General features: G+C 40.3%; 1 protein-coding gene across 3 annotated transcripts in view; it reads right to left on the bottom strand.

Moving 5' to 3' along the window:
- Nucleotides 1-515: 515 nt before the first annotated feature.
- Nucleotides 516-13,918, bottom strand: part of ppfia3 (PTPRF interacting protein alpha 3) — a 75,360-nt gene continuing 61,957 nt past the window's right edge. For all 3 annotated transcript variants that reach the window (XM_049467975.1, XM_049467973.1, XM_049467974.1), the window contains exons 28-32: nt 11,033-11,208; nt 10,374-10,442; nt 8,474-8,636; nt 8,047-8,102; nt 516-2,067 (exon numbers count right to left, since the gene is read on the bottom strand). In XM_049467975.1, the coding sequence (XP_049323932.1) occupies nt 8,056-8,102; nt 8,474-8,636; nt 10,374-10,442; nt 11,033-11,208 (455 nt within the window). In that variant the 3' untranslated portion in view covers nt 516-2,067; nt 8,047-8,055. The remainder of the gene's footprint in view (nt 2,068-8,046; nt 8,103-8,473; nt 8,637-10,373; nt 10,443-11,032; nt 11,209-13,918) is intronic.

Here is a 13,918-nt window from a genome sequence, read left to right on the forward strand (position 1 = left end):
GGAATCTATCCCTACAGGGCCAGAATTTCCAAGCCTTACCATAAAAGAAACTCTGAACCTCTATTGGTTCCAACTAGAACCATGTTTATTGTAATAGTTATTTATCATAACATGAAGGTGAAGGTTCTTTAAACCTTTAAATTTCTTAAAAGTTCCATAAATCATTCAAAAAGTATTGGACGGAGCACTGTACCACTGCTCTACTGGGGGCTTTTGAGGAGATGTGGTGGAGGAACCTGTTTGCATGTTCTGGAGAAAGGTCATGCTTTAATCTTTACTGTTCCAGCACTGGTAGCATCATGTGACGGGGCTTCAAAAAGTGGGTGAAAAATGGAAATGACTAAACTGGTGAGAACACTGGCAAAAAAAACAACAACAACAAAAAAAATAACCTTCAGATAAGGACGGACCGGTAATTGTTGTTTTATTTTTGGACACGAGGACAGAACAGCATCCCCTTTTTAAATCACACTCTAATTTCACACACACCAACAAATCAACAAAAAGGCCCAGTATACCATTAGAACCACTTTATTTTGTTTTTATATTCTCCATTATCATCAGTATCATCACGATTTATTTTGCAGATCTTCATTTCTGATGTCACTCATCCTCATCGTCAGTAATGTTCTGTTTTTTTTTTAATCATAACACAACTCTGTTCTCAAAATGTACACATACAAGTAGCATATTTTAATGAGCAAGTTTTTCTTTTCTTTTTTTTATATTTATGCTTCTTTTAAACTAGATCAAATCAAATTATAGTCAGAATTAAGTATTAAATGAACATGTACATACAGTTATTCAATACATACATAAAGAAAATAAATATAGTTGTCATAAAAAATCAAAAATAAAAATGAAAATACACACATTTTACAAATTGTTCCCCAAGCTCTCGCACGTTAATGTACACATATCGATTTTTCATATTTTGACTTCACATTGTCTTATTATTACCCAGAAAGGTTTAGTTCATTGTCATCTTGGATGTTTGTCATGCATCGCAACACAGAAGCTGAACGTTCTCTTCCTCTCTCTCTCTCTCTCTCTTTTTCTGCTCTCTCTATTTTGTTTGGTTTTCTTTTTTTTTCCCCCTTTTTGTCCTACATTATGGCTTGCATTGATAGTAGAGTGATTCTGTCCGTTTGGACACTTCCTGCTGTTACATTTCTCTTTTCAACCTCTCTTTCTCTCCTTATCTATCTTTCTCTCTCTCTCTCTCTCTCTCTTTTTCTCTGATCTGTTCTCACCTTGCCGTCACTTCTCGGACCCTCCAACCCAAAGGTTTCTAATCTACAGCTGTACTGGTGGGAGTGTGGGAGCTATTTAATAGGAGTTGTGCCTATTAGTCCCATGCAGCTCTTTCCACATTGGTTTCCTTCCTCTGTCTGTACTGGTGCAGCTGAGGGCCGCAGCACTGGGACCACTGGGAGCACTTGGACTTGTCTTGAGTTAAATATCAACCGTATTGCTTTCGCACCGAGCGTCACGGCTCTAATATAAAACAAGTTCAGTCTCAAAGCCCTTCGCCCCGCGCTACGCTACGCTATATATGTAAACACCCACGTCCCGTCCAGAGTGGGAAAGGATGAAGAAACCAATGCAAAACACCCCACCCCTGTTCTCACCAACGGTACGCTCCGAGCGAAACACCCCCCTGTTTAGTTCAGTCCAAACGAAAGGCGTGGGGAGGAACACACTCCGCACAAATGAACGACTGAGAACTCATGTACACACACCCCGGCGGCACAGACAGAAAAAAAGGGACGAGAGAATGAACGATAGAGCGAAAGATAAAATAGTCACTCAGCTCCTCCTGCGCCAGTCCGCCTCGTTATCTTTTTCCTCTGTCATACATTCGTCACGTCTGTTGTCATCAAGTTCTTGTTTGTTCTCCTTCTTCTGTTCTTCCTCTCTCCTTCTGTTATTGCAGAATGGTCGGACCAGTAGGTTTTAAATGAAGAAATGTAAATATTCATTGCTTTTTTCTGCTCTCTCCTCCTCTTCCCCTCCAAGTGAATGAAACATAACAGCAGAGTTCCACTCCAGTGCTAACAGCGCCACCTGTGGAGAAACATAGAAGTCATTGTCATTAGGGGTGTGTTTAAAAAATCGATTCTACGATCTAAATCAATCTTCATTTGAATTATCCGACATCGATTCCCGTTAGCTTAGCGGGTTAGCCAAATCACCGGTTAAGCTAATCTCCCTTTAGCCGGGTTTCCTAGCATTACTAGCAGCGACAGGCGGCGGTACAGTGTAACAGGTTTAACTGTTAGACATAATAACTGTAGATTAACCTGTAACTGAGTGATTTAATGTGTAAATAGTGGAATTATGATTGAGTTCTCTATGAAGTGCTGTTACTTAGTGGACCTATGTACTTTAGCTTAGTTTTGGGAGTTGATCCACGCCCTCACTCCTCCCACTTCCTTCCCTATTTAAACCTTCACTTCCTCTCTACCTGCTCATTGAACAAACCTCGCACCCATCTCCTCCCCCATCTTCCTCCTTCTTTAATTTTTTTCTCTTCTCATGTTTCTCTTCGTGTGAGGGGGGGGTCTTTGGCTTCACGCCCCACAGCGAAGCTACCCCAAACTCCACCCCAAATACTCTGAGTTCGCTCCCCCTCTTTTCTTCTTCTCTGCCCAGTCAAGGGCGTGGGTCAATACTAGCAAATGCATATTATTTTGTCCCCAGTGATGAACGTGATTACCGGCTGAGGAAGAGGCTCTTATAACGGGGAGCTGAACTCCGGTCAGACCGGCTGGTTTTTCCTTACATTATTCATTTTGCTTGTTGTGTTTTTATTATCACTATGTGTATTAGAGCATCACATCTGAACTAGTGAGTATGGGTAAATTTCACACTTATTTGTAAATAAATAAATGTATCAAGCATGTTGAGTAAAGTGTCCATTGCAAACCTGTATAGAGATATGAAGCATGGCGTCGCAATAAACTAAGACACATTAAATGTTATTAAAAAAAGATATAACTGTTTTTTTAAAGGACCACTTTGTAACTAATTTTCAGTAGTAAATGATAAAATGATCAGGATGTATCATCAGATATTAAGGAAACATTTTGAGTGAAAGCACTGGCAGCTCTTGTCAGCAGGGATTCAGCAACTATTTTAAGTGTGCAGTCCGTCCCGGAGTTTGTGTCAGTTTTGTATTCTGACTCCGCCTGCTGCTCGTTCCCCAACACTAACTCCGCCCATCGAGGTTGCCAGCACGTACAGCGAGCGCAGCACAGCAAAGGAGCTAGCAGAGCTAGTTCAGTTAAACCTCAGCGGCTACACAGCTTAAAAAGCCTTAGCATGTCGGAAGCTTTGCCGGAAGCTCGATGGCAAAGCTGCATGAGCAGGGGTTCGAACCTGCGACCTCCCGCTCATAGTGGCAGCGCTTTAGACCGCTGGACCACTCGACACCCAGAGTAGGCATTATTTTAAAGAAACAATACTTCTGTTTTTGGCTACTTTTACCCTGAATTTGATGTCAAACTTTATAATCTGCTAGCGCCCCCTGCTGGGCTGCCATGATGTTTCAGCGTTCTCAAGTTGATGCTGCCGATTACATGCGTTTTCAAAAACGTCCAGAATTGTGTGGATGGGGGTTCGGCGTGACCTTAATTAAACTTAAAAATAAAATAAAGCACTGATCATCCTTCTTTGACCAAATATTCTTAAAAGCCTCCCCAAAGCCCTGAGCTTAAAGCGCCCCAGAACGCATGTGAGCACTGCGGCTCCACGCACATGTGGGAACTGCAGCAGAAAGTCATTATGGCATTATAGCCTCGTAAACAAAACCCAACAATACAGTCAAAGCATTCCTGTTAAAGTCGTAAATATGGAGCGGGCAGCATTTGAAATGTATGCCTGTGTGTGGGTTGCGTGTGTGAGAGAGTGTGTGGTTGGTGCTACTTGTGCTGTTAGTATGTTGACTGTTTATAAGCTGCAGATAGCACTGGATGTTGTCATTTTATAAGAATTCCTTCACCCCACAAGTTATTTTATGATGATGTGAATTTGGTAGTTTTTATTATGTTTGGAAAGCTGTCATGTTTGTTGCCATGTTGTTTTTTATTACTGTTTGTAAGCAATGCAGAGAACACAGTTCCACGGTTTAAGCCAAACTTATGCTTTGGCTTAAGTTTTCTGCTCCAGATAGTCCTTGCTAATACTTCTTTTCTATACAAGCTGTATGTGAGCGCATCTGAAAACATCTGAAGTAGCTAAATGCATTCATTCATTGGAAGAAATCTGCATAGGCATTTGGACATATAGTGCATTTATAAATATGGATGTTTGAACAACATGTGCATTGAATAATATTCAGAGATGAAAGTAATGAAATTAAGTAACAGAAATTTCCTAATAGCTGATATTTAAAGAGACCACTTAAGATTCTGAATCAGTTTCTCTGATTTATATGTTATAGGTATATGTTTGAGTAAAATGAACATTGTTGTTTTATTCTATAAACTACAGACAACATTTCTCCCAAATTCCAAATAAAAATATTGTTATTCAGAGCATTTTTTTTGCAGAAAATGAGAAATGTCTGAAATAAGATAAAGATGCGGAGCTTTCAGACCTCAAATAATGCCAAGAAAACACGTTGAAATTCATAAAGTTTAAGAGTTTAGAAATCAATATTTTGTGGAATAACCCTGTTTTCATGCATCTTGACATGTTCTCCTCCACCAGTCTTACACACTGCTTTTTGGATAACTTTATGCCACTCCTGGTGCGAAAATTTGAAAATAAAAATGATGAGAAACTTTTTCAAGTGGTCTCTTATTTTTTCCAGAGCTGTATATGTTTCTTATAACCTGATGTCCACTAGGATTCAAGGAGATTTTTATTGTCATTCGCATCACATGTGGTACATGAGGTGGAACGAAATTGTGATCTCACGATCCAGTTTTACACCCAAAGAGCTGTTGTTAATAGATATATAGATAAAAAAAGAATACAATAAAAGAAATAGAATATACAAAATAGATAGATAAATATCCCAAAGAATAAAAAAAATAAATAGAGAGTAGAAAGGTTCAGCAACATGAAGTCCAGAGTGCAAGTGTGCTATAGCAGCATGATAATGTGAATTAGAGCAGTGGAGATAAAGTGTCTCAGTGCAAGTAAAGTGACCATGTTGGTAAACAGTAAACAGTAATTTGTCCTTGGTGTCAGTGCAGTTAAGTGGAGTTTAAGAGTCTTACAGCTTCCGGAATGAAGCTGTTTCTGAGTCTTGTTGTTTTGCACTTGATGCTCCGCAGCCTCCGGCCTGAGGGGAGTGGGACAAAAAGTGCGTGTGCTGGGTGGGTGGGTGGGATCCTTCCTGATGTAGGTGGCCCTTTTCCTGCATCTGGAGGTGTAAATGTCTGTGGTGCTGGGGAAGCTAACTCCAACAATCCTCTGTGCAGCCTTCACCACCCTCTGCAGTGCTTTCCTGTCTGCAGCAGAGCAGCTTCCATGCCACACATTGATGCTGGAGCACACAACGCTCTCCACCACACATCTGTAGAAGGAGGTGAGGACTGCGCTTCCGAGTCCAGCTCGTCTCAGCCTCCTGAGGAAGTAGAGCCGCTGATGTGCCTTCCTGACCAGAGTGGAAGTGTTGTTGCTCCAGGTGAGGTTGCTGGTCAGGTGCACACCCAAGTACCTGTAGCTGTCAACCACTTCCACCGCAGATCCTCCAATGTGCAGGGGGAGGTGGGCATGCTTGCCCCTTCTGAAGTCCACAATCATCTCCTTTGTCTTTTTTACATTGATGCAGAGGTTGTTTTCTCTGCACCAATCCTCCAGGTGTTCCACCTCCTGCCTGTAGCTGGACTCATCTCTGTTTGTGATGCATCCAACCACTGCCGTGTCGTCCGCAAACTTCACAATATGACAGCCTGGATGGAGAGGTGAGCAGTCATATGTGAGCAGTGTGAACAGGAGGGGGCTCAGCACACAGCCCTGAGGGGAGCCAGTGCTGAGGATTATGGAGGGGGAGGAGATGTTGTGAATCCTCACAGACTGCGGCCTGTTGGTCAGGAAGTCTAGGACCCAGTTGCACAGGGAAGAGCTCAGTCCAAGTGAGGAGAGTTTGGTTATCAGTGTCTGAGGAATCATGGTGTTGAAAGCAGATGTGAAGTCCACAAAGAGCATCCGAACGTAGGAATCCTTCTGCTCCAGGTGGGTGAGGGCAGTGTGGACCACGGAGGAAATGGCATCCTCTGTGGATCGGTTCTTCCTGTATGCATACTGGTGTGGATCCACAGTGATGTTGATGGTGGCTTTGATGTGGGTCTGAACCAGTCTTTCAAAGCACTTTGTGACTATCGGAGTGAGGGCTACTGGCCGGTAGTCATTCAGACCTGTCACTGTGGAGCTCTTGGGGACCGGGATGATGGTGGCGGTCTTCAGGCAAGGGGGGACAGCTGCCTGGATGAGGGACGCGTTGAAAATGTCGGCCAGGACGTCCGAGAGCTGGTCTGCGCAGTCTTTTAGCACCTGTCCGGGGATGTTGTCCGGGCCGGCAGCTTTCCGGGGGCTCCTCTCCTGGTGAGTGTGGGAGTCTGGTGCTGGGGGGTGTGTCAGGGTTCTCAAAGCGGGCGTAGAACGTGTTGAGAGCCTCAGGCAGGGATGGGTCTTTGGAGCTTTGTGCTAGCTGTATTATCTCAGAAAAGTGATTATTTATTTGTGAAGTATGTGGGAATGCAGGAAGGACCAGACTAAAATGTTTTACATTGACAAATGATGCCCATTTTTTGGTGGTATCAGGACAGATTCTGCATTCTGGTGCAGTATTTTAAACAAAACAGTCCCACAAAGGCCTCTTTGATACAGTAAGAAATCTCAATATTTGTCTCGGGATTCTCTGGAAATCTTTAATCTTGGCCTATTTTTTCTGACAGCAGTGGTTCATGTGGTCCATGAGGTCCATTCAGTTCTCCAAAGAAAACTTGTTTGGTCTCTTTTTGATGGTGGATGCTGTACTTTGAAATCAGCTGTGAGAGGAGCAATCAGTGGGTCCCATAATGACACAAGGATTAAGGGTTGTTGGAGATTCTTTACCCATATTTTGGTTTTCTTTTAGACAGGACTTGCTAGGACTGCCTGACCTGACCATGTTGGCAGTTGTTTTACATATTCTCTAGTTGCAAATGGTTTAGCGGAGAGTGAAACGGCTGTTTTTTTAAAATCCCTTCTTAGACATCTGCATCTACAACCTTTTTTTCTGAAGGCTGACCATGGTGATCCACTCATTTCAATAAACAAGAGCTACTTACCTTCTATCGTCCCTATCGTTTCTACAGTAATTTCATCAATTATTTATGCAAATATATAAAGTAGGCTACGATGAAATGTATTTGCATGGTCACTTTGCATAAACTCACTTTATATAAGTGATAATAAAGTAATCTTCGCAAAAAAGCTTCATAATGTGGTTCTGCGGCATGAAATGCTTTACGTTATTTTACGGATACGTGCGGACATGCCGGTTTGCGTTATTAAACTCACGAGAGGTTAACAATGAAGACGCATTGTTCTTTTGAAAAAAATTAGCTACTGCATCTACCTCACCTGTTTTCATTTGATACATATATATTGCTGCACTAAAAGGTAGTAATTCTCATTTGTGAAAGTTGGGTTTAATGTCACTTTGAAATAAAGTTGGGAAAAAGTAAGCAATGATATTTTTTTGTCATATTTTTTTAACAATAACTGAAAACATACTTAAATGTGGTATATCATGATATATATATCGTTATCGTGATATAAAAAATTCCGTTTTGTGATATATGATTTTTCCCATATCGCCCAGCACTAGTAATAAATGTGGAAATTTCCTAACTTTTGATGTTTATAAGACATTTTGTTTTAGTTAAGGTTGTGTTTAATTATATTAGCTCCATCTTTCGACATTTATCAACTGTCCATATGTGCTCAAAGAGACAAAGTTTTTAATTGGGGTTCCTTATGTTTTATACACAAGAATAAATGCAATCAATCAATCAATCAATCAATAAAAATCAGTTGCCTTCTCACCTGAGCCCTTCAGCAAGAGTACGTCCTCACTGATCCAGATTCTCCTCTAGGAGACACTGCAGAGAGAAAGACAATGAGACAGAGGGAGAGAGAGATAGAAATAGAGAGGGAGAGAGAAGAAACAGAAGACAATGGTTTTCATCAAACTGATTAACAAAAGATGGGAATTTGTTTCTTATTGTTCTTACTGCAATGAAGTAAGTTCAAACAGCATCTGCTATCAATTAGGAGCTCCACACCAGCAGATTTACTACTATTAGCCTCATGAGAGTTTGATATAAAATGCAAAGAAAATGTATGGTATGGTGTAGGTCCTCCTCTGGTATTGATTACTGCCTTAATGGTAGTTAACTCTGGGTATAAAAGTGTGCAGAGAACTAGTACTACACTAGAATGTCTAACAGCACAAGAGCTCTGTGTTTCCCACCTTCACTCTGGACCTTCCTCAGGGTCACTGAGGGCGTGGAGATGGCCGAGGCACGGAAGTTGGCAGGCAGCGTCTCTGCTGAGTCGGAGGTCACCCCTCTCAGGTCCTTCTCCCGGAACATCTTCCTCCAGGACGGAGAGCGAGTGAAGGTTTTAGTGCCGTCCTGGGAAAGAGGAAAACGGGTCAGGTAGAGAGGTCACATTCCCTTAAGACATGCCTCAATGTGTGTATCTGTGTGTGAGAACCATGTAATACACACATTGACATTGACACACAATTAAACTTTTAAATGTGTGAAAGTAAAAATCGTATATGTAAGTAATTAATTTATTAGAGTGGAATTTAATAACCAGAAAACTGAAAACTGTACAATTAAAAAGGAGGCTCTAGTACTCTGTTGGGCCGCCGATACAAGATAAAATATGACTGGACATGGATACATGTTCTGTATGGAATCATGCAGCATATTTGCCAACAAATGCTGCAGATGGGCCTGTAGATCCTGCATATAGGCTGCCAAAGCTGATCCCACAAATGCTTGATTTATGATAAATCTGAGTAAACGAATGGGTAAACCAAGGAAAAGTGTGGCAATCTGGCAGAGGCATTCCTGGGAAACCCTTGATCTGTATAAAGCAGCATTATCCTCCTGAAAAATGCCAGTTGGCAAAATCTGTGGCAGCATGATGTCCTTAACACACTCCTAAGCTGTATGGGTCCCCTGTATCACTACTAGGGGTAAATGAATGCGATTCAATGGCTTTCCAAATTATAACACTATCTTTTGTTGCAGTATGTTGCTCCAGAACAAAGGCCTCCATATCAAACCTGACCATCGCCAGATACCAAACAGAACCTGCATTCATCACTAAACACAATAGGATTCCAGTGAGTAGAAGTCCAGATTTCTCATTCATTACAACAATGCCAACAAAGGTGATTGGTTGATTGTTGGCCTAGATGGGAGGCAATTTGTTGAAATTACCATCCATCCATTTTCTTTTAATTCGAAGATGTGCCTTTTCGTAAAGCCAGTCAACAAACTCTCATCAAGAGGTACACTATCCAAAAGCAGCCTCTGAGAGCCTGATTCTGTATAAAGCCACAGCCATTACTAAATAATCTAATAATTTTTTTAAAAGTGCACTGAAAAGTGAATCTAAGGTTACTTGCCTAAACAAGAAATTAAAGATAATTTTGTTAGGGCTGCAGATATCGATTATTTTAGTAATTAAGTACTCTACTGAAAAATCGGTTCGATTAATCGAGTAATCTGATAAAAAAATATTTGTTTGCTTAAAAAGTAATTAAAAAAATACACAAGAGAAAACAAGACACTTCACTTAATAATGAATGACCAATTGATTTCCTTTTTTAGATAAGTTTTTTTTTTCAAATTCACAACATACATTTCCAAACTGCAAACACAAATAGAAATAAATAATGGAATAATAATAATTTAATAATTAGTACTTTAATAAATTAAGTTGTGTCCTTGGCTGAGACGGTGCAGCATTAAAAAAGTGCTTTTGTGGGATGCAAAAGCCACGCTGCACCAAATACACGCTGTCTAGCCTAAAATGCTCCATTATTATTGCCCTATTCCACTTAAGTTTTTGCTCTTTCCCCGCGCTGCTTTAAAATACCCTTTTTTCTAAAACCTCTGCCGCCCGCTCCTTCTTCCTGTGCGCGGGTGACGCAGCGCTAAGCACGTTGTCACATTAAAAGCGAGAATTACCGTGCGCTGAGTTTTTAAAATTAAATAAACGATTACTCGAGGCACAGAAAATTACTCAATCAATTTTTTAATCGAGTAACTTGAATTACTTGAGTAATCGTTTCACCCCTAACTTCGACTAACCTGGGTCAAAAAGACATCCTAGATCACTAACTGACTCACCTCATCCGGCCTCCTCTCCGTCCCCATGGAAATCAGGGAGTTGTACTCCTTCTCCAGGAGTTGTCGTGCCTGAGAAAGCAGAACAAATACTTTAGTACTGCTGGTGTCATCAGAAGTGCCAAACTTTTGTCAGTATGTGTGTGTGTGTGTGTGTGTGTGTGTCATTATAACATGTGTTGTGATTGTTTTTTGTAGGTTGAACTTTCCCGCTCTTTATGTTCCTGGGCTTTAAACAGGAAAGTAAAAGCAGTTTCCATTTGTCTCATTTTGAACAGAAGTTGTCTGTGGGATATCTGCGTATTGTTTAATTAAATTGTGTAAAAGACTACAGCAGCAGTAAAATTGTAATCTGTGTGAGTGTGGGTTCTAAGCTCCTCCCTCAATAAGCAGATGATAGAACAGAAGAGTGCGACCGGTTTAAAGTAACATCTTCACCATAATACACACAAACAAACACAACAGCAATATAGAGGGTGGCAAAAATGATAAATGACCCCATGTTCATTTATGGTAAGTCAATGACTGAATTATTGCAACAGGCCTATTTAGGTCTGCAGTTAGCACCATGCTAATTTAATAAAGTATATATACTTGGCATATATTTATATTACTTGTTAGTTATATTACTTTTTAGCTTTCCAAAAAAAGGTGGTGTGTACCTGTGTGTTCTGGTTGGGTATTTGGAGAAGCAGGGCCAGGTCAGTGTAGTCGAATGTGTCGTCGAGGGCCAGCAGGGCTCCATGCACGCCGCTCTCGGTCAGATTATCAGCGTACTCCTTCAGTCCGATGCTCTGCACCCAGCACATCACTCGCTCGTTCGACCACACCATCACATCTGCACACAAAATAGGCATAATCTTTAGATATACTCACATTTAGTTATACTCACATACTCAAATCTCTCACATTTACATCAACACTTCATTCCCATGATCCAGTGACATTCTTAATTTACCTTAACTCACATTTAACTGAGCTTAATCTAGTAGACTTTAATTCAGTTTATCTTCTGTCCAACCACAAACCTACTCTTAACGGTACCACTTAATAATAATAAGACTATCTTCATAAAGGGTTTATAAATGGTTTACAATTAGTTTATTAATGGTTAATATGTAGGTTGTAAATGCCTTAAAAATCATTAATAATCAGTTATAACACATATGTAGAAAGTGCAACAATGACCTGTTGTTTGCCAAGTAATGAATCCAGAGCCATCTATATTGTTGCCCTTTCTACATGTGTTATACCTGTTTTTAATTATTTTTAAGGCATTTACAACCTAAGTAGTACCATTAATAAACTAATTGTAAATCACTTATAAAGCCTTTATAAAGGTAGTCTTATTATAAAGTGGTACCCTCTTAACTCTAACCATATATCTAATCCTAACCTCAATCCAAAACCAAAACCAAAACTTAACTACACCCTAAAACCTAAATCTAGGTTAAAACTGAACCCAAAACCCAATACTTTTAGCCCAATCTAAAGCCCAACCCTAAACGAAAATTCAACCATAAACCGAAATTAAAATCAACCAAAAACCTTTCTTTACCCAAATTAAGAACCTAACCTAAGCTCAAACCCAAACAGAAACCTAAATCATTATCCCAACCCAAAACCTTAACGTCCACTCAGAAACCAAACCTTACACTAACCATAAAATTGAATCTTAAGCAAAAGTAAAAATCTAAACCTTTAACCTAAAACTTTAGCCTAAAACCTAAATCTAACCTTTACCCCAACTCAAAATCTAAGCCTAACTAAAACCATAAATTGATCATTAAACTCAATGCACAACTTAAAAAAAATCTATTCAAAACCTAAACCTACTTTTGACATAAAGCCTGAACCTTACCTTTAAAATCAACTCAAATCCTAAACCTAACCTTACCCTAAATTGATCACTCAACCCAAAACTTTGACCTAACCTTAAATTCAACCTAGTCTTCTTAACCTGAATCTCAACCAAATCTAACCTAAGCTCAAATATAACCCCAACACTGCAACTTGATACTAATCCTAAAATTGCTAATGGACTGTTTTGTAATCAGGAACTGATAGATCATCTAGACCAGCTTCTGTGGTTTGTTGTGAAATTTTAAACTTGTGTTTTCCCATCTAAACTTATTTTGTGTTTTCACCATCTTCACCAACAGTTCTCCTGGAGTTTGGCGTAAGCTCTGCTGCAAAGCAACACTTTATTCAGAGCGAATCAGTGTACGATTAAATGGGCACCACTCTGAGGTTTAGCAAAAATTGAAATGTTACATAAGAACACATGCTGTTGCTTATCGACTGAAGGTCTGCTTCCTGATCTCAGGCCTTTTAGCATTAGGGTGGAAATTATCTCCTGACTAGACTTGTCTTGAACTAGGAAAGATTCCAAAATGATAAAAACGCACACAAGAGAAAAAGCATTCCGGTAAATGTGTGTGAGGTTTTCACCATGACACACAACACTCCCCTCCCACCCTCTGCAGGTATGCAGTAGGTGTAAAAAAGATTTTCACAATGTACGACCCAGATGGGCTGCCTCTAGTCTGGATAAAAGATGAGAAGTTATTGGGCACTGAGGCGTACAGGTTCTGTAGGGCATCCAGCTGCACATTTACACAAAGATGTTGCAGCCAGGTTTTATACATAAACACATAAAAATTGCCAATAAAAATCTGGCAACAAGGCAGGCCAAGAAATTTTATAATCTTGTGGAGGTGTGGCAGAGCATTATCCTGCTGAAAAATGTCAGTTGGAAAGCTCTAAACTGTGGCCACAACGTTCACAAAAACACTGCAAACAAAGGCAATGGTGAATGACTGAGAGTCAGCCGTGAAATGATGCACCCCCTGTAAAAGTCTTTGCAATTTGTAAAATGTCTTTGAGGACATTATTACACCAGCACTATTTGGTCCGGTTAAAACTGACTCTGGTTTGTTTGTACCTTTAACGCGGTTCGATTGAGCAGGTGTGAAAACAGTAATCACACTCGGGTGTAGATCAGGTAGAATGTGATCCGGTCTCGATTCGACCCAGCTATTAAATATAGTCCATTTATTTGAGCTAAACTGCTGAATAGGCGCACTTTAATCTGATATATTAGCCAGATATTATACTGCTATGAACAAATGCTGTCTCTGCTGCTCCATGATGTTTACATGCATGGTATGTGCAGCATTCACCACTTGCAGCTGCGTAACTCTGTTTACTACATGTACATCTGACCTGGACATCCCATTAAAAACACTGTGTTGGAAATCGTAGCAGCAAATATTCAGCATCCTGTGTTAAAGCAGATTCACACTGCACAGATATACGCTCTAAAACACAGAATGTTCACACTATACTTACTTTCTTGCTCCAGTGCCAGAGAGTTCTGACCAATCAGAGGAGACTTATGTGGTTTATTGGTGCGCATTTTGGTGTGTTTAGTTTTATTGCCTGTGTGAAACCAAACCAAACAAACTCATCAACTGATATAGTCCACAGAAACCAACTACAGGTGAGAAAACACCCTAAGTCAGTTGAAGAGGCATGTTTAGCAGTAA

Source organism: Astyanax mexicanus, chromosome 19, assembly GCF_023375975.1.
Source record: "Astyanax mexicanus isolate ESR-SI-001 chromosome 19, AstMex3_surface, whole genome shotgun sequence".
Classification (NCBI taxonomy): Eukaryota; Metazoa; Chordata; class Actinopteri; order Characiformes; family Acestrorhamphidae; genus Astyanax; species Astyanax mexicanus.